At 42.9% G+C, this 25,075-nt stretch overlaps 1 protein-coding gene and 1 long non-coding RNA gene across 4 annotated transcripts in view; one reads left to right on the plus strand and one right to left on the minus strand.

Annotated features, from left to right (window-relative positions):
• Positions 1 to 25,075, minus strand: part of LOC107217462 (neo-calmodulin) — an 82,609-nt gene that overhangs the window by 25,501 nt on the left and 32,033 nt on the right. For all 3 annotated transcript variants that reach the window (XM_015654997.2, XM_046734210.1, XM_046734211.1), the window contains 2 exons: positions 11,943 to 12,285; positions 5,611 to 5,754 (listed from right to left, as the gene is read on the minus strand). In XM_015654997.2, coding sequence (XP_015510483.1) covers positions 5,611 to 5,754; positions 11,943 to 12,213 — 415 coding nt within the window. In that variant the 5' untranslated portion in view covers positions 12,214 to 12,285. The remainder of the gene's footprint in view (positions 1 to 5,610; positions 5,755 to 11,942; positions 12,286 to 25,075) is intronic.
• Positions 17,316 to 21,698, plus strand: LOC124293386. The gene is made up of 2 exons (XR_006903334.1): positions 17,316 to 17,543; positions 20,213 to 21,698. It is a non-coding gene; the product is annotated as an uncharacterized LOC124293386 (long non-coding RNA).

Genomic DNA, 25,075 nt, shown 5'->3' on the forward strand with positions numbered 1-25,075 from the left:
CTTCGTCAGTTTCGAAACGTCGTCGATGAACGGTTCCATATCGGTCAAAAATCCAGAAACGAACTCTTCCTGCAGCCACGGACGGTTCGAACAACTAATCCGACAGTCTCGATCGCTACCGAAATACCAACTCTCTTTCATTTATTCTCTCCGGGGCTCAGCAAGAGGAACGTTTCAAACTCCACTATCGAATTCCCTCGCTTTTATTGTACACGTATATCCTCCGGTGTTATTTATAACCGACTGCAGGCATATTTCTCCACAGTGGAAGATTCGAATTATTGTTGATGAAGAAAGAAGCACAAACAGCGAGCCGTCCGGACGCGTGTAGACATTGCTAATGCAACTTTGCCATCCGGGCCGTGAATGGTCTTTTGTTTCAACTTAACCCATGCTCTGTTATCTGGCTGACTTGGCATAGGAAACTGAGAGAACGAACGTGCGCGTGCATTTGATGCACAGCTTGCAGATAAACGGACGGACACGGCATTCTCCAAGTTACAGCAGTGGCCAGAGCCGAAGTATGGAGTTGACGTTACGAGAGGATGAAGAGTGCGAAAACGCGATAAAATCCTGAACGTAATCGAGGAAATTCAAGCCCGGAAGTGCAACGTCGAACGAACCGCAGTGACGGTCAAGCTCTCCTCGACGTCGATCAAGTTGATCGCCGGATTCATCCGCACTGATTTCTTCTCTGGACATCTTTTGATCGTGATACTTTTCAAGTTTGAACTTTCATTTCACGGATAGGTATCGCAAAAGCGTGGAATAATCGAGCTGTAATTTGAAATCCTGTCTTTGGATCTGACGCGACGCTCTCACGTATCTACAGTAAAGTGTAATTACGCGCCGCCTGACATGCCTTTTGAAATTCGAACATCGGAGAATCCGTGACCTTATTGGCTTAACGACAATTACTCGATATCGAGGAAACGTTTTCCCGACATTTGGCTAATTGTAAGCTGCGACACTCGGGTAACGGAGTTCTGGAATTATTTTTCACATTCCCAACTCTCTTTTGTATTAAATTCTTTTCCCATTAATTCTCACGACTTCTGCCGATAACGGCCCGTGTGGTTATGAATATCGAAACAATTTTACCGCACTATCGGTTATAAAATTGCGGCCAACCGCAGCACTCGTCGTAAATTTCGGCGCAACGTTGCTGATGACAATCCTCGAGTCTGTGGCCTTTCCGATTTCCGGTACCTACGTGGGAACGTCAACATAGGTATGAAAGCATGTACGTTTCGCGAGCAAATCGGGTCACCGATAAATAGTTATCAACTATCAACCGAACAGCGGTGTCGCTGCTCGGTTTAAAACGGAACTGGACGCAGCTGGCCATTCGGATGCCAACTTGTTCGAACGGAAAGTTTTTTCACTCAGGTGTGACGCGTATTGAATATTTGAATTTCTTCCAGGCTCCGTTCATTCTCAGTGCGACGAACACACAAGTGTCGAAATGAAGGAAATTGAAGGGAGAGCTGTAACACATCGAAGACCAAACCTGGAGAGTGGCGATTTCGATTACAAGCCATCGTCTGTAATTGCTCGTTTACTACCAGCGAAGGACTTTTGCACGGCTCAAACTTCTTCTCACAGGACTTGTTGAAACGATTTTGACATTCTTCGTAGAGAGTTAGTCTCGCCTAAATCGATCTACTCGGCTTGTCACCCTCAACACTTCGCCACCTCTAGATGTCAAGCCGATTTCTATTATGATTTTCAGTAAGATTTCCGCATTTGCGAGACCGAACCCGAGAAACTCGTAACCTTCGGTCGATCAATTTCAGAGCGAAGTTCTATTAAATCTTTTTCTTCGTCATTAGAATGTCTCGTGCGAGTATTAAAATGAAAAAAAAAATAAAAAAAAAAAAACGAAAAGTATTATCGATAATCGAGTGATGGAGAAAAATGCTCCAACACAATTTTGGTCTCACGTCGGAATAATCATTCAAAAGCTATTTTTAATACTAATTTTGTTTTATAACTAATTTTGTTTTTGGCAGATGCAGATTTATCGAAAATCGTACCCGTCTTCCTCTCTAGTGCGTTAGCGGACATTTTTACCGTTGGAATTCAGATTTGCAAAATATTATTCAACCTGCTAGACGCCCCCGCGTTACAAGCGTCGCAAATTTTCTTGCGGCGTCCCTTTATTCGTGAGCTTGAAATGCGGACTAACACAGACTTTTATACCGTAACAACTGGTATAAAAATTCCACCCACTGAGTTTGAAATTTACCCCAGAGAGCCGACCATCTAAGAGACTAAAAAGTGTGCCGCAAAGCGCTAATTTCTATTCTCTTTACAGGGTGTTTTGAAACATTCGAATCCAGCAGTGTTACAAGTAAACCGTTGAGCAGGTCGTGAATACTTGCGAAAAACCCTAATGCGCGATTATGTTGCAAAGTGAGCAACGAATGGACTTTGTTTTAAAATGATAAAGAGATCTCGGTTTTACTGCTTCTATTATTATTGCAGTTTTTGATATTTGCGTTTTGATTTTATTTGGTGAAGATACGTATTGAAATTCGTCTTTGAAGATTTTCGACGCAGACTTTGTCTTAAAAAAAGATCGCATATGCGTAATTTTTTCAATTTGTCCGACCCAATTTCACCGCAGCCTTGTCTTTTCTTCGCTTACATTGAAAATCTAAGTAGACGTGCACAACTTGTCGCGGATTAAGGTAAAAGCAAGCAGAGGCAAACGGAAAATCAGGTGGAAAATACGATGATGCGATTTATTTCGCGTTTACGCCCCCCTTAAAAACAAAAAATAAAAACTCGGAAGGCGTGGGTTTCAAGCATCTCAGACCTTCCGTCTGTCCTACGCGTCAACACCCCTCGGTAATCCCGGCACGGGTGTAAAAATCACGTCTCGGGAAAATTGTATCGCACGCTGTCAACATAATCCCCCATCGTCAACCATGTGTGTCGGGAAATTATTTCCGAATGGGTAATCCCCGATTGAAATAAGGAATATCAAATTTTGTTCCCGTTTGCATCGAGCTTTATAGAGCAGGCATATGCTAGTGTATAATATTATACGCATATTTCCTGTCGGTGGATTAAATTTGACAAACTTGAAACTTGACGAGGAAGAAAAAAATCACCAAGTATCGCCAGATCTTGAGATGTTTTCGACAATTGAAACGAATGAACAGGGATTAATCGTTCGAGAAACTCCGTCGCTAGAATAAAGATTTCGTTGCACCTTGGCATTTGAGAACTTTTTTTTTTTTACTCAACTTACATAGCTTACAGGGAGTATTTTTTAATAAAGTCGGAACTACTCGAGGCAAATGAGAAAAAAACGGAACGGTTTATAGGTACTTTGGGAACGCGCGAAGAATCTGTTAATAAAGTTTTTACCTGTCGTCGTTTAAACGCTGCGTTGACCTGTACTGAATTCTCACCGTGGTCGCTTCGCGGAGTAGGAGGTAATAAGTATAAATTTCGAAAGCTGTCGTTAGGCATCCTCCGTTAATACATCCAAGCTACCGGGAAGCTCCTGGTTATTATTTTTCCGCGGAAGCAATGACTTACAACGAAAACACAATTTTTTTCCACGTTCACACGATGATAAATTCTGCGAAAAATGATGAAGGGGTTCTCGAAGATTCTCTTGGCGGGGAAACAAATTTCTCAGAAGTAATGCATACCTATCATACGCGGGATATTTTACCCGGTAGATATGTTCGTGTGTATGGTGTTTTTTTTTTTTCGTTTCCCCCCTTCTCACCGGAAGCTGGAAAGCTGTGCAAGAAACTGCGCGGGTATAATATGAAGTATAGTAACGGGAAATTTCACACTGAATTCACACGGGGCGAGATTGGGAATGATGGACTTGGTCACGCGCTTCGTTATTGCCGAGCTTGTGTGAAGCTGAGACAGACTGGCTTTTGTAGATTTCACATCTTTGCCCACCGGTTCGCATTCCTTCCGCCCGATTCTCATTTCCGTTTATTTTCCACGTCATTGCTGCAGGTCTGATGATGGCTCACCTTCGGAGAATCGAGAAATAATGTGTGAGATGCCTGCTTCGAGTTATTAAACTTGAAGATATCATTTTTTTTTTTCTTCGAGTATACTGTAAGCTCTGAAAGTTCGAAAAAAACCGTAATTTATATTTACTGTATAAACGTCAAGAAGCTTGATTTACGTAATACATTCACGCCCAATACGTAGATTCGTTTTTAATTAAAACCAATCGACTCTCGTAAGGTTGAAGGTATAAGACGGTAGTCGATTTTGACTTCGTACAAAGGCACCGTTCTCTTCAGAAGACGTGCCTTTTCCACTTAAGCTCTGGAATTTCTTTGCTTCTTGTCTTTGACCGAGTTATGTATCTTATACGTTAAAAATAAGGACAGACTTTTTTTTTATTTGAATTTACTTCAAAGTGTAGTAAATAGACGACATTTTCGGGATTACATTCTTTTCTCAGTTACCACACTCGAGCAGAGATTGCACGTTTTTTGAAAAGAACAGTCCCCTGCCAAGTCAAATTGGACCAACGGTGTACCTTCAACCTTGTGACATTCCCCCAAAATTCTCGGATTCGATTTTACTAGGACGTTCTGGAACGCGAATTAATGACAGTCGCGGTTTTTTTTCACTCTCGCATCTTCTTGACTTGCGGCATTTTCTTTCCACCCTGTTTCCTTTTCTATGGATAGCTTTTTGTGCGATTCCAGACGTGCGGAGTCGAGCCAGATTTCTTGTAGCAGGCTAGTAGTAAAAACACGAAAAGGAAGAGGGATAGATTCGCGCGGTCGCGAAACGCGACAAGAGAAGAATTATTGTGTTTTCGCAGCTCCGCTTGACACGGTGTGATTGATATCTATCTGGATCGTATAAAATAAAGAACGGTTTTTTATAGCCGTGGAAGCGGAGTCAGCCTCCCGCCGGATATCGAATCCCTCGGATTAGTTGAAAATGAGAATGAAAAATTAGGAAAATTGCGAACCCTCGTCCCGAAGCTTACTCCAAAATGACGATATCGGAACACCTCGGAATCCCAGACCGCTGGGGAAGAAGGAAAGAGGGAATATCGAAGGAATTGAACAGGGAAAAGGGGAAAAACTGGCACAGTAAATTAAATTTATCGTAACACAAAATTCCTCTGCACGTGATCTGTGATGGAAAACTATACGTACAAACAAATTCATTTCGAAGATTCAGTTTTCCGAGATAATGACGTGTATTTTGCTATTTTTATTTATTTAAAGAGTCGTTACAGTTTTGATAGTATTATTGATTCTCTCAGCTATTTGCCCAATGCTCAACGAGAGTAATAGTTTTCAATGTAAAAGTTCAAACTGCGCGAAAAAGGAATAAATACAAAGTTGCGCGATGAAAAAGCGCAAACTGTACTTTTGGTAAATTTTAACGGAGCAACTAGCCGCAAAGGTGAGGGAGAGAAAAAGGAAAAGACAAAGTAGTTCACTATTTTCATCGCTTTCGATGGCTCTTGGCAAATACTTTTATCCTCCACGGAATTGAACGGCAGTCGGTCCAGCTATGCATACAAATTCGTAGAAGAGCTCTGGCAATAATTACAGATATGGGTTAATTAATTGCGAGAAATGAGAAAACACTCACCGTCAATGTCAATCTCCTGAAGCATGGTCTGAAGTTCTTCGGCGCGTGCGAACTGCCCGAGGGAGCGCATAACTCGTCCCAGTTCTTCCTTGGTGATGCTGCCGTCGCCGTCCTTGTCGAATAGCCTGAACGCCTCTCTGAACTCTGTAAAAAAATGGCGGTCGATAAGGTTCCTCACGAATGCCGATTGCCTTTCGACGATAGCGACAGACAGACGTTTCGCAGCGAAAACTAACGTCGTTTAACTGCGAAAATCGCGAAAAACGAAAATTTCCGCACTTTCGGCAAGTAGCGAGATTCGTCAGAACCGTACGGCTTTAAATTCTTCCTGAAATTTTTCGACCGGATGAAAAGCCTCACCTGAACAGGGATTTGTCAGTCGCGGGTGGCCTGAGGGCGAAATTCGCTGCTTTTATTTTCCCCCTGCAGCGTGGGGTGGAAGTCGTGCAATTTGCTGTCCGGGAAACTGTGTGTGCAATCGTACATACCCGGTGAAAATACAGAGAACAAGAAGAAAGAAGCGGAGCGTAAAATGCGACCTGTTATACCTGGGATGCGTCCGTGTGAGCGTTTCTGCATCGGATGAACTTAGAGCGAGTTTGTGTGCTCGTGTTTCTCTTTGCGTGTGTGTCAAGGTATGTGCTCTGCACGAGTAAACTACGTGCAACTGTTCGTTAAGCCGACAATTCGATTCGCTCCTCCGCTCCAAAGTCACTGCGCGCATCTCCGACTGTTCGTGACGTTCCTGTTAACTTTTGCCTCAAATTCGTTGCAAATTTCTCACGGTTAATCTCCGGAGTAGCGAGGAATCGTGACGTGCAACTGGTTATCCGATAAAACTCGTTCCCAAGAATATCTGACACCTCCTCTACGCAGCTTGTCAGGACTCTTGCCACATTTCGTCGCAAAGCGCGTCTATTGTTCAACTCTCTAATTGCTTATACATGTATCACGTTTCGCTTCGAAGGAGAGAATAATGTTTAAATTTAAAAGTTTGATTTCTGCTTTAATCTAGGGAAAGACGAAATTTTTCAAACTTCTACGCCGGATGGTTGATTCGTTTTTCTTTATTTCATAATGCGGACGATGAACTTCAACGCTGACGGCTGCAGGTCGTCTCGGGCTGAAATTGCTTCCTATTCTCGGACGAGATTTCTCTGTTGCGAGTGCCCGATTGTCCGCACGTGTCCGTCTAGGGTGTAATCGACGATTCGATTATATTTGTCGGGAAGAAGTGCAGGAGAAAGCGAGTCACGTTTTCACCGAGTGCCAATCACCTTTACTCCGACTACGTTCGCTTCGTAGAGTACACCGGAGAATACAGTAAACGTCTTCACCTTCCCACTTTATTCAACTTTGTAAATATTATTTACCGGGGAAAATCGATTTCCGTCAGAGTCAACAATAGCCAGAAGTGAAAATCATTTTTTTTCGGTGAAACAAAAATTGCAATCAGAAAATATACATTCGTATGGATAACTCGACGGTTGAAGGTGAAGTAAAAAGAACGAAATCTTCGAACTATAGCTGAAAAAACGCGAGGAGTGGTAAAAATCAATCTAATCGTAGCCTACTCCAACTATTTTCGGTTATTCATTTTTCTGACTGACAACTTTGCAACGCGGTTGATCTCCTTTTTTACTTGATAATTTTAGACAGCTTATATTACACGTGCAAACCTACATGCCTCCAGGCAGCGAAGCTTGAATATAGTCCGGCTTGACCAAAAGTTCTGAAAAATTATATCGCATTTTGCATACGTCACTCGTAAACTTTTCCCTCCTCGCTTATCTCGAAACTCGCTGCAAGGTTGGACTTTTTTTCAGTGAAATAACTCGTTCAGATTGCGAGGAGAGTAGTCGCTTCGTAAAAACGCTAGGAAAAGTCCACTGCCGTAAACTGTCATTCACTGTACATTATGCCAGTGTCTGTCATTAATTTGGAGCTATCAAAAACTGTCTATCGATATTTACCCAGTTTCTATGTGAAAATATTTCGAGCAAATGTCAAGGTTTTAAATTTCTCGCCAACGAATTATTAGCTAAAATAACATAATCGTCCTCGGACATTCGCGAAAAATATGAATAACATTACACGTGTTATTTGAAAAAAACCAGCAAAGAGGATTCCTTTCATTCCGAAATAACAAATGCTGATAGCATGTCTTGCCGTAATCCCAAAAATCGTCCTCGTAGCAGGAATGGAACTCGTCTCCTTCTCTTTCAGGAGACAAATCGTCGGCTTGATTCGGTCAGCGGTCGAATAGCGTGGACGAAAGGACGGACAGGAAGGTTTACAGTGGCTTAAATCGAGATAACCTGCTTCGGGGTGAAAATAATACCGTCTACTGGAGGAAAACGTCCCTAGCCACTTTGTCGGGGTGCGACAACCCCTTCTGTCCCAAATCGCAAGGGCGAAACAACGCCATAGGTAATTTATAAACTACCCATCGCAGGAATGCGGGTAGAGAATCGCCTGTGGTTTCTGTACGTGAATTTGGGGAAGCGATAGACCTTGTAGTTCGGAGTCAGACGGTCCAAAAATTTTCCGAAAAGTATTCCGGGTCTGTGTGTTCAAATTTTATTTTGCAGTTAATTTCTTGAGTCTCGAAGTTTCATCGTCACTCGAACACGATAGAAGAATTATGCGAATGAGAAGTGTAAGGATTTGAGGTTAGAAATCTCTTTTGTCCCACCTCGCGTTTTGCAACATTAATTGCGGCCGTTTCCCTAATGAGAGCTTGGTTTTTTTCACCTTGTTATTAGCCGAGAGACTGACGAAGAGATTTGCACCCTTAAGTTTTTACGTGAGTAGGCATTACGCTCCTTTTCGAACGGAGAGAAAAACGCGAAATAAAAATGGCGCAAAAAAACTCCTTATCGTTTTATCGCTTTCAACTGAGCGATCTTCCCTCAACGGTTGGTGCAATTCACGCGTTTTCGATAGAATTTACATGGCATGCGTAATATGATATTCATGCATAAACATGGAAACGGCATGAGTCTGAACTCTGAGCGAAGCATCGTCTTGGCTCCGGAATCGTTCAACCTTATTTGACCGACTGAATCGCGCACGGAGGAATTTAATAGCGCAGCGCTGCAGCGTGATAAATAAAAATTCTTCCCGGTAAACTGCGGCTGCGAAATCCATCGGTGGGATTCGTTTTCTGCACGCATCCGCAACGTGGACGTAAACGTTACGCGTTTTTATTGGTTAGTATTGGAAGTTTTGCGCGATATTCGCAGTGGTGTTATACCGACGCAGCATAAAACCCTGTGTGTCTACTTGTACCGCTTTGCAAAACACTTCACTCCGTCTGTCGAGAGAATAAATTCGTAAGTACGTGACTATATTCGAGAAAGTTGATTCGGGCCACGTGAAGATAGGAAATTTTCTGAAACGCATCAAATTTCACCGTTGTGGGTGAGACATATTCCGCTTGAATCGTCCCGGCTTTTCAGCAGGTAGACCTTCGTGCTATCTCAATTAACACAAAGCAGTGGTAAATTAAATACTTGTAAACGTCGCGGCTGGTATAACAATAATCTTCTCTTCATCAACGAAAATCCACTTTCTATGGAAATGTGTACTCACGTAACGAGAAATGTAATTCAACTGCAGTTCCAAGTCATTTCATTCCTCGAGTAAAAAGCAACGTGGTCCGATTATAAAATTTATTAATTTCGTATTTCCTCCTGCAGGGATTGCTGTTTGTATAAATTAATTCATTCGAGTAAACAAAGTTTTCGATTGTTGGACCGAGATGATAATTTCTCCCAAAACACTTTTAATCCAAACGTTACATACCTACAGAAATTACTTTTGCATTTCTCTTTAATAACGCAAAAATCGCAAAATGTATTCCGGCAACTGTACACGCGTTTTCTTGACGACGAGTCGAATAGAATTTGTATCCATGTATCAAAATTTGCGTATACGATCTGATGCTAACGTTATTACCGTACATATGTACGTGCGGAGAGGTTCTGCATATGCATACGGCAGCCCCTCGAGGGGTTCGTGAGGCTCTGAAGGCGGAATTTGAAGGGTTCCAAGGAGCGCGTGTTAAGCCATAATAATACGGTTTCCGTTACAGCGAGGGAGTTGAACTGCTTATAAGAACCTTGACGAAAGGGAATAGATGAGGGCCGTCCGTGAAACGAAACTGATCCCTTTGTCCTGAAGTAAATGAAATAAAAAAAAAAAAAAAATATGGAAAACAGTGCTTTCGATGCAAGTAACGGGTTGTACAGCACTTCGCAGGCTTCCGACCGTGGGATCGATAATATTTATGGATCCTTCGCAGTGATTTCGGGTAATTCATAAGTGTGTACGTATAACGCACGGCATCGATTTCCTGTGGGGGGGGGATTTTTCCATCGGGGTGACAGGGGGGCTAATCGTGAGAATATCGAAGTGCGGTTGGAGTGTGTAGCCGAGCTTTAGGAAGCAGAAATTATTGGGAAAAGGGCTTGCGTATAGCGTATATTCCATCATAGGCACTCTTGGCTCCCTCGCGTCTCGACCGACGAATCAGCAGATCCTCGAGAAAAGGCGCGATATTACCGGGAGATTCAGGCTCGGTGAAATATTCATGGAACACGTGTATACCCGGTAACTCGATCACTTCTCACCGTACGCGTTGCGTTAGCATGATTCATTTCGGAACCGCGCGAGTTTCCGAATTTTCCACTTTCGGCTGGATCCGTACCTCAGAAGGTTCTGGTGTGAATCGTCTGATCGTCCGGCTTTCTGGACATGTTTACTACGCTTCAAGGGAGCTTACGCCTTTGCCTACCAACTTCTCGGCCGACTCGTTCGACAGAGGAAAAAATGCAGAACCGAACGATGATGGTTAGCCAAGAAGTTGCGGTCGTGCGGAATGAGGAAAAAAATTCGCGACCCGTTTGCTAACGGAAGGATGACGAACTTTGATCAGGGAATACCGGTGACAGATTGAGTTTCCAAGCTGACGTACAAGCGACGCCTCTCGAGGGAACGAACATCAGCTTTCAAGAGGGCGGACAATTTGATCCCCGAGCTCATACTTTTCCCCAATAAAGATTAGCTTGTTGGTCGCGAGGAGAGGGGCGATCATCAGACGGCAAAGATCTCTTGGCGAAAACTCGAAGTATCGCGTCAATTTGTTATGCGGAATTAGATCTGCTAGTTCATTAATTCTGCACCGGCTGCTTGCCAGTTAATTGAGAGACCGATGTCTTTGTTAGCGCGTAATGAATTACCTTCAGCGTCGACCCTTCTGGTAGAAATGAGCGGTATCGTTGAAACTGCCTGGATGTTTCTGGCTCGCGTGCCTGTCAGATTAAGTGAAACATTCACAGAGAACGAATTTCCGTACCTACGAAGACGAAGCTTCTCTTTTTTTTTATCCAGGAGTTCCGTAAGAGGATTGTCTTCTGGCTCCTTGGCTCTAGTTATGCCTCCAGCGCCAGACGTGACACGATAAAGGGGCCAATGATCTCCGCCCGACTCTCTCTACTATCTCATTTCGAACATTTTCGCGAGAAATAAGATCTGAGAAACTGACTCATATTTCTCTTCAACAAGCTGCGCCGACGCCACAGGTGGTAGATCAAAACGCAGGGTGTACATGTATAAGTGTGGAACACGAGTCAAGAAATTTTGCTGAGGAAATGTTTTTTCGCCACAGGAACACTGAATTCTTCTTCAATATTTCATTTCTGATTATAGTGGATACCTAAGAGAATAAGAGGGTACAGTGTTGGCGCCCCGACGTGTGTTTGTGTGTGAAAATGTAATCAAGATATGTCCGTGACCGACAAGAAAGTTATCCCAGGTCGATCTCTCCAATTTTGGTCTAGTACACACATGTTTTGGCGCATCGAAAACTAAGCGTCACGTATTTTTGTTTTATAGGCCACGAAACAGTTTGAGGGGATGGAAACGAGGGAGATTTTCCCAAGGATGGGCATCCATCGAAATTATTTCTTGATGTATTTAAACGAAACCAACGCTGAAACGTTTCATTCATTAATAGAACCATTTCAGCGTTGGTTTCATTTAAATCTTTGGCGGTCGGTTTTACCCCCTTGGAATGTTTTATGGCCCATTAAAAAAAAAATACTTGTCGCTTAGTTTTCGATTTACTACAACATGTATGAACTATTAGGTACAAAGTCAGAAAGATCGTCCTGCGATACCTTCTTTGTAAATAGTGACTATATCTTAAGGTGTCTAAAAGTAAACATTCGTCAAAACTTTGTCTGCGGCTCCTCAGGATTCGTCGACACTTTCCATGCAGACAATTGGAAAACGAAATCATAACTCGACGACCCGCTCGACGTGCTCACCTTTCATTTGTGCCTTGGTGATGGTGCTCCTCGGCCCCTTTTCATGGTGGCTCTTGGTGGCGGAGGCGGAACGTTGCGGTGTGGCGGGTAGGGCGAAGAGGAGGTTGGCCGGAAGTCTTGTTGCGCCCGACGGTGTGCTCGGTGTGTTCGAGGTGGGGAAGCTCACGTTACCCGGAACCGTCGTCACAGGAACCGGAAGCGGCAGTGGTAGGGCATAACTGTCCAAAGTTTCCTCCGGCGACGCGATCTGCATCGACGATGACGATATCATTGGTAATTTTGATGGTCCGCCCGCCACTTCGTCCCCCGCACTGCCGCCGACCACTCCGCTGGTTTGCCGCGTCTGAAAAATCGGGGAATTTCTCTTTCAAAATGTCTCTTCAATTTTCCGATTCGAGATACGAATTCTCGTTGAATTCCGCCGGTCCTTGAACACTTTTCGTTACACCTATAATACCTGAAATCGATTTGATTATTCCGTGAGGGACGGAATTGATGGACGTAGTCAACTGTGAGAGCGTTTACCGCAAGAAAAAAAACCTTTGACGTGAAATAATTGGGTTTCAGCCTACCTGATATTTTTATTCCTACTTTCTGGATCGTTGTAAATTGTTTGGAGGGGAACCCCAAACATCCTTGTACCTACGCAACAATATATATCCGGTATAAAACGAAACGACGGAGGAGGCAATCGAGCGATACTTTAGGCGGTTCTCAAAGAGGGTGGGAAAAGTCCGGAACGATTCGAGCTGAGACCCTAAACGAAATTACTATTGGCTTGAGGAAGTTGCCGGTATTGGCCACTTCTCCCTCTGAGGTCCTGCTTTTCCTGGTCACATGTGACCGATTGAGACTCGATCGTTCCCTAAGTGCGTTGTATAACACGCCTGCGACTCGTGAAGGGTGCCTTTATGGACTCTTTTGAATACGAAAAGGACCAATCGATTTCTCGACAGCGAATTGACGTGTGTTCGATAAAATAAATGCCCCGCGAACTCGACAAAAACAGAAAGAGGAAGAAAATGAATGAGTTTGCTGATAAAGTTTAGGGGAACCTGGGATAATGGGAGCCTGCGGGTAATGAGAGCAGTGTAAAAATGGATTTTTCCAATGATCGTATTTTTGCAATTATATAATATAAATTATGAGTTTCATTAACAATTAACTTTAGTAGCCTCTCATTCCCCCACGCCCCGCTGCCCAAAAGTTTTGCTGTAATATATATATTTCCGAATCAAATTTCCGAAGAAAATTTTTCATTCCGATTAATTGACTTTCTGAAATAGGTCAATCGTCAAAATATGATTGTATTTTTTGGGTGTAAGTTTAAATTTTTGTTAGAATTCTGTCACACAAACAGCGGCAAGGATATTGCTTCAAGAATTTTTTTCGAGTAGATCGTAGGTGCACGAAATGGCGAGGCCATTAGGAAGTGGCTTTCTTATTTGGTTAACAAGCTAAGAGACGGACTTGAGTTCAGGGAAAATTTTTTTCTGTTCGGTATTCCGTAGCGACTTTTCCGAGCAATTTACTGCCGCCTGAGTGAATCTAGTTATCGTTTTTTCGTGACCTAAAAATCGAGCGAACTTTCTTGTAGAAGTAGCATTGACTTTGTTGCTCTAACAGCGAATCACCAATAATCAAATTTCCCGATCGCTGTCGGTCACGGAGGTGAGAAAAAAGGTCTGGTCACGCGAAAATTGATCTTCGTTGCTTAAAGGGTGAAAGGATCAATTTCGTCGATTCAATGGAGGCAATTTTCGCGAGCAAAATGCAAGCTTTCGCATGCCGGTTAAGCAGAAGAAACGAGCTCAATATGAGGGCTGCGAATCCGTTCGATGGAATTCCTTTTATACCCGTCGTGTAAGCTGCACCCAGCATGAAAACGCGATACAGAGATTTGCCCGGTGGAGAAACCGAGCTTTTTTGCCATCGTCACGGCTCCCAGCCGCCTTGCCTTCTTTTATTCTTTCGAAATAATAGTAGCATAAACTTTTCGCCGCAGACGTGCCTTTGTGTGTCCACTGTAACGGTCCGAAATTGATCGAATCAGTCTCACGTTGGCACACGGCGAGTGTGGATGACGAGTATCTTCCACTCGGAGAGAAGGAAACTCGAATATAGCCGAACGACGGGGGCGTAATGACTTGATCAGTTTCCTGCAGTGCGGAGAAATCCTCCTCCCCCTGTGTTCATTTCACCTTTATACCTTTATGCAGAAGCATCCGGGCTCCAGGTTCGATACAAATTTACTTTGTTTCCTCCTCTCAGTTCGCCGATATATAGCTGCAGAGATGGCTGATCGAAGATTCTATCCCGTGATGCTAATACAAGATCAAATTTCGCTTCATCGTCCACGTCAGTCGTTGCACGGGGATTCCGGCGAATAAACCGAGCGAGATACCTAAAAGATCGAGCTTTGTATGAAAGAAAACGGTAGAATTGGCACAATTCTGCGACAGGGTGTACAGAGTTGTTTTTTCATTGATTTTCTTTTGCAATAGAAGGTCACAGATGCGTTTCGACAAGTCAGTGATTCAGAGAACAGGTAAAATGAATGTTTCTATTAGCTTGCAATATTCTTCGAATAGCTTGCAATATCTTTCAACGACCTTCGACAAGTATCTTGCACCTTTGAAGCATCCGCACAGTCTGTCTCATGGATGGCGGTATTCTTCCATTGGCAGAGTTTCGAAATTTCGCGTGTCACTTCGCATTTTATCATTGTGCTCGGCCGAATATCGAGATCGGCAGGATCCAATTCTGATCCGTTTGTTCTTCAGATGCCAAAAACATTCGTGTTTTGATATGCGGATCAAATTCAAATACGCCGGGCTCAAACTTCACGATGTATAAATGCAGATATAATAATAACAACGCTGATACTTTAGGAATATTTCAACGGAATAAGCGTCGAGCAGCATGGCCGGAGTTTCCTCGCTGTTATTTTGCAAACAATGTTCATTCCCAGACACATCCTTTTTTACGCACCAATTCGGGCGTTTAGGGAATAAAAATTACCTCTAAAATATAACCTGGAAAATCGATTTTGTTCAATTTCTGGGTAACAACGTGATAGTTTTTGTTAAAACTCACGTACTACATCATCGATTAAGTAAAATCGGTGAAACGCACCTGGGGTACTTTCATCATGAGTGCGGAAAAATTCAACCCTTCGAACTAGAATTTTCAAGTAAAGGAAAGTGCCGATAAACGGCACGGACAATTTAGCCCGGGGTAAGATCGAATTTAATCCCGGCGGGATGCAAACTTTCTCGAGGAATCCTGACCGAACCCGTCGGAAGCCGCTTGTCGCCGACGTGCCCTCAGCCAGCCACAGGTGGCAACGAAAGTCGCTGGTGTAAGATTTCCCACCCCCAGCATTCATAATTTCAAGACAAACGTTTAAACCTCGTAACTGTATTAGATTTCCGAAGCGTGTCGCTTAGCTGGGATTTTCCGGAACACATCGCTCGGGGGTTCAGAGGTACTGGATGAACGTAGATGGAATTCCCGGAATACGTTGTGCTTTTGGAATTGATCCAAGCACCGGGAATTTGCGGAATAGCTAACCAGTGAATTATGCGAGTCGAGCTGTTCTCTCGAGATAATACACGAAATTATAGGAATGCGCGTCATTAAACGATGGAGATGAAAAGTTGGCGCGATTTTCATGATTGACCGAGTCGAACGACCGTAAAGATGCAAATGAACGGTGTAACGGAACGGTGGCGAAAAACATTCTGGAACTCCGTACGATGGTACAGAAAATGACTCGAGGATAGTAAGGAGTATGCTAATATGCCACCCTTGAGGCGGTCTTGATGAACCGGATCAAGCTCGGAGCCTTCTAAATCTCGACGGGAATCACCGAGCAACAGTAACGTTCAAGCCGGAGGAAATATACCTGGCTATGTATTACAGCGCGGTGCTCATCGCAGGATAGCGCTGTTATTTGGCAGTGGAAATTGAGTTCATAACGGCTACGAGAGACCCTAAAACCCACGCAAACGATCAACTCGCCCTTTGAAACCGAGACCCGTAGTAAATGAAGGCTAATGAGGTAATGTCGTAATTATCTCCTAATTACCGACAGAATTGATTTTGCTTAGACGAATCCTCCTCCTTACCGTTTAACCAATGAAACGTCGTAATCTTTGGAATTTTGAGTAGCGCGATGCAGCGAGTATATGTATACATCAATTAACGATGGATCGAGAAAGAGTTTCTAATTGGATGGACGAAGAGACGAATTGCTGTAGTAAAATTGAATACGACCGAACGTGTTTTGAAAATGGAATTCGCATTGCCGAACAAACAGGTATTATCGATTGGCGGAAAATGTGTGTGTGCGTGTGTGTGTGTGTCGAATGTTACGCATAAGATACTATTGGATGCGTGGAAAACAGCCGGGTGAATCGGACGTTAAGGTGGATAACGAGTATGGCGAGAATTATTGAATAATACATTCGCAACTTGATTATACTTGTTTTCATACAACCCAACCTAATCCTAACTCACAAACCCGTAAGTGACTTCGGACCTTTATTACCGTCATTAATCACAGCCCAATTGACTCCTCGGCAACGGTATATTACACGAATGAAATTACCGTGGGTCAAGAAGCGAAAAAGCGGAGTTTGAAGTTTCATATCCAAAGTGGAATTCACGAAATTGAATGAGGAGGGTAAAAAAGAGAAGAAAACAACCGTGAAATTGTGCACATATTTTCTCATGTCGCAAAAGAGTTTCGCATAATTCAGGAACGATTTACGCGGGTGGTAAAACTTTTTACGTTCAGCAGCGTGTGGTGGAAAATATATGAAAAATAATGCACCCTACACGCGACGAAGGAAATAACTGTTCGCAAACTCATTTTTTCCTGTACAAGAGAGTGTTGTAATATTTGGTGTGTTTTTAAACGTGCCTGTACAAGGAAATTCGGAGAATTTAGTAACCGCTTATCGCAATCCAAGCCTGCGGATTCCGGTAATCGAGACTATAACTCGAGTGGAAATTGAAAGCGTCAAATGTCGGACAGATCGCGGTGAAAGCAAATATCGAAAAGCGGAGTGTCGGGTGTTTCCAGCAGGTGTGAAATATCGCAACGATTAGGAAAAGGTGGACATTGTGAGACGTAATTGGCCGCGATGTTATCGCCAATGACAACTTTGAACAGCAACGGCGGCTTAGCTGCACGACAGTAATTAGAACGTCCTCGGCACGCGAATATTCGCGCTGAATGTTGTTTGCATTTTAACAAAACGACCGCCTAGCGGGCGTCGTATCATTCAGGCAAACACGGACTCGCGTTTTTACCGTGAAAGCTTGCGGGTCGTTATCTCTTCCTCGCTCATGCCGCTTTAATGGACACTCATCCTTCCCGAGTAATCGCGTCCAGTTCGTTTATCGACCCGATCCTACCTCGCATTTTCTCCCATACGTTACAGGTATGCGTGCTCGTCAGACGTTACGACGTTTATGTTTACCTCGAAGCCGACTTGTGTCGTCCCTTCGAAGGCGTCGGAAACCGCAGTCGGGCCGCGGCCGTGACGCCGTGCGTCGCGACGCCAGCCCCTCTCGTCCGGTTTCTTCGATCTCGTAAGTTACGATTTTTACAAGTTGGAACAGTTTCGAGGGAATAAAGTTTACTGTAATGTCAATATGCGATTAGAGGACAAGTCGGTGAAGCTCCGAACTCTTTTAATTTACGATTGTTCGTATTCATACGAATTATTTCAACAATAAATGCGGGAAGATTCAATTTCTGAAAGAATTTTTATATTCTATTTTAACGTCTTTGTTATTTTATAAGCATATTTTTTTTTTATCATTTCTAATTATTTGAAATTTTGATATCAAAATTTGCGATGGTTTTGGAGGACACTCATTTTTTACACGATTAGAACCAGTGTCTAAAGACTTTTTGAGTAAAATCTGTTCGAACAGGAAGTAGCGTTATACTTGTTTTACGAACGTTTACCGATACCATAAATTTCATGTCCATTAAAAAAGTTTCACTGACGTGTGCTCTAAACGAAACGTAATTTATTTGGAACGAGTACTTCTGATTTGATTACATAATTCGTTGGCCTATAAACTGGAATTTACATCATCAGGTTCTTATTCGAATGAACCTTTCCTGATCTGGGTGTAACCGCAGCAATAATGGAAGCTAATTGTCTTTCTATTTGAAATTGCGAGATCAATTTTTCGCCATTGTTAGAGTAATGCAACATGACTTTTTCGTGGTTTCAAGGTTCAATTAAAAATACTCTTACTGTCAGATTGAATAAAAGACTTCCAATTTCGTGAACCCGTTGTATTAATCTTTAACTGAAACGAAAGGGACTCGATATAAACAAAGCGGATGTATAATTCTCATTTTGGGAGCAAAGTCACGACGTGGGATTCGTTTTAACGGAGTCGTCTGCTAAGATTTATCGGTTCGAAATCATGCCGCGAGTGATTAACCTTCGAGAGAGCGAATAGCCGTTGTTAACTTAATCGCATCAAATTTCCCATTACCTACTTCGGCGACCGTTTGCCTTATGCCCCCGAAACTTTTCGGCTTATGCCTCGTTCTCGGTAAGCCAGCTTCTGTTTTTTGCCTGCAGCGCTGCTACCTTGAGCCATCACTTGGAAACTTTATTGGGTTATATACTCATACTTTTGATGGTTCGGTGATGCTTCGGTTGTGAAAATCTGCGGATCACACCCGGTGGCTTCTCTCCTCGAAAGGAAACCTCCGCTTTCTCGTCCCTCTCCCTTCAAAGAAGATCCGAAATCAATTTCAGGCGCGTGGTTCATTGTTTCAAAGAAAGAAATGACCGGCTTTCGAAACAGTTCAATAATCCCGCTTCGCGGTTTTTCTGCAACTCGGCAAAAATTGCGGGCTGGTGAAATTTAACGCTAGTCGAGTTAGCGCGGATTAGCATTAATCACAAGGTTAGCGTCACTTGGATCCTGCCTGGAACCTGGCCGTTCACGTTCTCTGAATATTTCACATCGCTCACGGACAATCTCTTCGAGCCATTCGATTACAAATCGTTCGAACGCGACGAGACGCCGAAGCTTCAAATTGATCACGATTTTTTACTCGATGTTACGTGACAAATATCTCACATAATATTGGCACGGATTTTGCTTTACCGTAGAAAATTTGATCGAACGAATCAGCTCGCCTCGAATCAATCTGTGTTGTAAGCTCCTTTGCTTCGCAGAACTCAAGCTCAATTTTTTCTTCATCTCAAATTTTCGTCCCAGGTTAATAGAGTCTGCGTCTTCGGAGTTTTGAATTTAGGTCTCCATTTTCACGGTTCGCGAGCTTTTCTCCTGCGGACAATGTTCATCTTGAAAGCTCGGTCCGGTCAATTTTTAAGAAAGTTTCAACAACACTCGCAACTAATCTTCGTCTCTTTACATGGATTTTTTTTCTTATACACCGTGGACTTTGTATATTCTTTCAAGGTCGAACCGCAAATTTTCTTTTTATTATAATATTGTATACATGTATATATATTATATTACGTATATCAGTATAGATACTCGTTTCCTTTTTTTCTTGCCGGGACACTTTTTACCGGAGTCAATGAAGCGCCGCATGCTAAAAATCTTCCTCTCCACATTTCTCATGGTCTTTTTTTCATTATCTTTACTCATCCTTGGAATATTTTTTGTCTTGATTTACACAGCTTTCCTTGGGCTACTAAAAATCCAGAGTTGATTATTTCGTTACGTCTACCTATATTTGATATAATGAGGGGATTACATGTCTCCTTCATTTCTTCGTCCCCTTTGTCTCTGACCCAGCTTTTTAGCGGCAATAAAACACTCCGAACTCTACTGGAGACTATTCAGCAATGTCGATTTTCGACGCTCAGAGTTCAACCGAGGATTCCTGTTAAATTGTCACTATGTTCGTTGGAGCTGATCTGGAATGGGGCGCGTCGTTTGAACTAGATTAAAACGACCTTCGTGCCCGAGAATCGCGTGCATTCTTTCACGGATCATTTCATCCGCCATCCACCTCCCTCGCATTGCTTCGCAGGATCGATCTTTCACCTGTTTCACGTTCGAAATTCGTCCGCAGAATACATGTATTTGTAACGAACGATTAATTAGGCCGCAAAACCACCCGCTAATTACTCGTGAAATATTCTATTAGTCTTACACAAAAGAAGGTTACTTCCGTATGTGCAAAGTTATACCCAGAATGTCATTCTGGATCCATGAAACTAACGGTGAAAATTCTCTCCTTTAACGGCCAGCGATGAACACAAGATTTCCGACTTCGGCACCGTTCATCTTGCGATAAATTCTTCGAAAATTGGCGAACCGAGATCTACGTGGAAGCTGCTCTTCCGCTTATCTGGATTGGAGTGGTAACAACGCGAGATGCGCTGCCGCAAATGATTCCAATCCACCCAACAATGGACCGTAAGCTGACAACGAACCGATCGAGTTTTACTGCCTGCTCGGCGACTAGACAAAACTTCTACAGACGGCACATTCAACCCTTGTCGCTATTCAGCTGCGATTTTTCACTCGTGTACGTGAAATACACGATGATTCCTCAGTTTCGTAAAGCACAATGAGAGATCTCAGTTTCTGAAAAATTCTACAACTCATCCAACGTTGACGCCTATCTTTGTTGGGAAAGCTGCGATAGCGGAAACGCTAATGAAACGAATGTATTTTTCTTTGTGGCAATTAACCTGCAATTAACACGGGATATAAATTAGCTGCGTTACGATTCCGTCCACCACAATTTTTAACGATAGTAATACGGTATGAGAATTACTCTCTGATTATAATATTCGGAAATAAATGTGCGGTTTGTGTTATGACGATAATTAAATTGTACTTCGATTTTTTTTTTATGAAAACAGATATTCAACCGAGAGTTGGATGCGGAATTACGACGATTATCAATGGCTATAACATATAGTTTATTTCACCATAGGTACACGTAGAATTATATGTTTATCGAAACACGTAATAACTGCAAGAATTCACGGATGCCGAGTTAATTACATTTTCAAAATTGTTGTATTGATTCACCAAGCGTCAGGCAGGCACTGAATATGATCGGTTTACTATCTGTTATTGGATTTTTACGAGTAGCCAAAGGTTGCTTCTCTATTGTCCAGCTGCGGAGCGGATATGAGCCCATCTGTTCATCATTACGAATTAATCATTAGCTGTTGGGTTTCGATGTGGTTAACGTTGACGAACACGAATGACGGGTTGAGTTTGATTGTTGTTCATGTTAGTCACGTTATTATAGCGTTTTCGTGATTGGTGTTTGTGATTTGCAAACTTAATGTTAGAGGGGAGAAAACCGAGTGTTTAAATGAATATTCCCGCAATTGATTTCGCGCGTTATGTATTAACTTTTGGGGATTAGAAATAAGACAAGTCATGAGTGTCTATATTCTCGATGTTGCCTGAATGTTATACTTATAAGTGTCTGTGTGTTACGGAGTTGAATAGTTAATCGTTTGATGCAGTTAGAAATTTTGCCAAAACTCATTTTAGTGTTGCCCAAATTACACGCAAATACTGTAAACATTTTTCCTCACGAATCGATAATGCAGCATAATAAATATTATCTAGACTTATCTGTAATCAGTCAGTAAATTAATCGAGCGTGTAACTTTTCGCAGTCGTCTATATTAGATACGTAGCTTCGGAGTGCGAGGATAGTATGTATTTGGAAAATTGATAATAAAATATATAGCGTGTGGTTTGAAAGTTTGTAATTTTATTACCCTCCGGCACTTATTGTAAGTGCAAATAATAAAGAAAGAGAGAAAAGAAATCAATTCCTTGGCTGCTTCAAGAGATACTAAAAACGACGATCGCTGGTATAAAGTAAGAACAGAAGTTACGGAGGGCTATCATACCCACTTACATCTACAGACACCCCGAAGAATCAAGTTAACCGAAGTCGATATTGGATTAAATTCGTACCGAGCGAACCAATCCGAAAAGTCAACATGAAAAATTTTATCGTATACGAATTTTACGATCGTATACTTCATCACGACTGGTATTAGAGCGAATGTATTATTTGTTTACAATAATGTTTTTGTAGAGGACTTTTTCAATGGCTTCGGGTCCATTTCAATCCTCGACCATCAATTTTGCTCTTGGTATGATATAAATTTTATACAATATGTTCCTGTTAAAAAAGAAGGCAATCCTCGTTGTCAACTTGTCAGATTCGAATCATAATCCGTTATCAATCTCAATCCCAACGGCAAAATATGAAACAATCGCACAATCATTGACCCATCATATTCAATAGATCGGAAAATTTCTGAGTGCAACTTCACTGATCGATCTTGTATAGAGGATTCTCAAAATCTCCAAATGTAATGTTATTCGGCATGGGGGTAAATTTTTGCGCTGTGAATTGTTCCATCGTTCCATATTACTACATCTCTTTAAATTCTCGAAAGCCGTGCAATTGGCGTCGATATTTTAATAGGTCATAGCGTAAGCCCCGTCACCCTTCGGAGAAGAAGAATAGGTCAGATTCGGAGGTCAAGGCCAAATAGATGTGCCTTGCCGAATAGCCGTTCCTTGTTGCACGTATCATAGAATTCAAGCAAACGTAGAATCCGAAGGCAACGACAATCCTTAGTCTTCGTTCAAACTTTATTTATTTAAAGAAACGTCATTCGTCCATGCCGGAATTAGGGTAGTTCAAATAGAATGTTTTCCGTTTACAGTTAGCTCCGAAGTTCAAACTAGTTTTATCCACGTCTTGCGAAAATTGAACTAAAGCTAGTGATTGTAAGACTGGGATGTCGGTGGGTGCAGATATCTAATAAACTTTTGCGGCACACCGCAGTTTTCGATGAAAAAAATTTTTTTTTTTTTCATTCTCTTCGATTCGTTCCGACGAACGACACCATTGTTGAACGTGAATGGTCTGAAGTGGTTCGGTGTCCTCGAACCACGAAGACGAGGGGATGCCGAAGAGCGAATAGAAGCCGCGGCTATACATGTTTGAAGTAGCAGGCAGCAAGCAGCGTAGCCAAAAACTCGGCGGAAATGCGCCGCGATTGTTATCCGCAATTCCGTAGGTATTCCGCCCGAAAGAGTTTTAAAAAATTGCAAATTTTCTGCGCACATTCAGGTCGTTGGATCCGAAAAATCGAGACCTTTTGCACTCGACCCGTTTCACGCGTTCGAACGAAACGCCGCCGCCAGCAATTGAATCGGTTCGATCTATAATCGACGCAGTGATAGTTGTGAAAAATTTTCAAGTCGGCACAGACGCGAAGTTGGCTGTGATTGAGTGGATGGTGGTCGAGGAGTGCGCGGCGCGACCCTGAGGAGGGTCACACGAAAGTCAAAACGAAGAGATAAGAGAGACACCAACGTTACCTCAAGTGTCCTTGCTTGGGATCAGTAGACGGATGCCGAAAGAATGGAATCTCAGGCAGAAGAAGTCTCTTTGCCAAAGGGGTGAAAATATGAAGGGTGAAAAAATCGGAATGGTTTCACCGACTCCCAGAGGAACATTTTCTCCTACAAAGTGTTAATCATTTTTAGACTTCTCGTCGCGTTACACCGTCTTTGTGACACCGTATCTTCCTTCTATTAGATTTTAAGCTGCGGCAGCTTTGATTAGTATTCATAGCCATAAAACGGATGCATTATACTAGGTATATACTCACGTCGTTACCCTGCAGAGAAATAAGACTCTGTCCTGACGCCGCGTTATATCTCGTATACACTTTATATGGAAACATGGACAGGGTCGTAAGATTTCAGCGAACCTTTCGTGTAAATCTCCAGGCTCACGGAGATCTCGGTGGGTTCATTCGCTGCCGACACGTTTTCGTATATACAGGAGACCTCGTGTCGGGTTTATGGTTATTTCGGACAACGCCGAAGACGCCGGGTTAATTTCACCCGGCCCCCCGAGACCTCGAGATCAAACGTCGCCTAAACTCGATATTAATGCAGTATACGATTGCGTAATCTGGGGGTAAAATCGCCGGGTTAATTAGTCGGAAAATTCCCCGTCGAGTTCCAGTTTTTTTCGTTTCCATTTCCGCAGTGTCGAAAAGATTTTAGGGTAAATGGTAACGGTTCGGCCGAGCTTTCCTTCCGTCTGAAACTTTCCCAGTATTTCTGTGACTCGAAATCAGGCATGGATTTCCGAGGCGGTTGATGCGATTACGATCCTTCGGGGCTCTCGAGAAAAAATTGACCGATCAATTAGCAGAAAACATCGTAGCTATCTGATCGGAAATAATTGCCATTTAGGGTCATCCGCTTTTAGGATTCGCCGGTTAATTATAGCTTCCGCGGAAGTCAGTCGTCGGGAAAGGCTGGGTAAAATTTGCTCCGTTGAACAAAACCGCGCATCGTTTCTGTTAGGATAAAATGATCATTCGGCGCCTGTCATCCAGTTTCGTGACGAAGTTATTCGAAAGACGTCGTCGTTCTTCCGACGGTTTTTTGCTCCGTCCAGAAAAATGTCGGGTCACGTTGTCGAGGCGAGGCTCGCGGCAGGGGTTGGAATGCAAGGGGATGGGGTGGCATGGAAGCTGAAAGAAACCCGTTGTGTTTCCTCGCCCTAATGATCCTCGGGCGTCGACCCGATCCCAAGGGGCAAGACAGACAGGCTCATTTGGCGTCTCATTTTCGCTCCCTGCAGATACCCCCTTGTTTTAAACATACACATCGTCCATATATACACGACCACCATGCGGAGCACTCACTTTTTCACCGCGAAATGGATACGTGGCCCATAAAAACCCGTGGAGTATTCTCTTCCCGCTAGCTTGCAGGGAGAAACACTGCACCCCATGGAATTCTATCTGTTACATCAAAGTGGATTACTATGGAATGCTCGACTTTGAATGCTTGAATGTTAAAGAGCAGCGTCAATTAGCGATACGTCAATATACGTCGCGGGGTGGTGGATTGTTTGTTTTTTCATCAGTTTAATCCATGGTTTACACCCACGTGTCCTGCCCCCGCGGGTGGATCGAAAAAGCGTTAATATAATCGGATTTCAATGTACAAGAGAACGTTAACGAATTAGCGTTATATATACACATGGATCGGAGATGCTGGTACGGAATTGGATTGGGTAATTGTTGCGA

The sequence above is a fragment of the Neodiprion lecontei genome, chromosome 3 (assembly GCF_021901455.1).
Source record: "Neodiprion lecontei isolate iyNeoLeco1 chromosome 3, iyNeoLeco1.1, whole genome shotgun sequence".
NCBI classification, from domain to species: domain Eukaryota; kingdom Metazoa; phylum Arthropoda; class Insecta; order Hymenoptera; family Diprionidae; genus Neodiprion; species Neodiprion lecontei.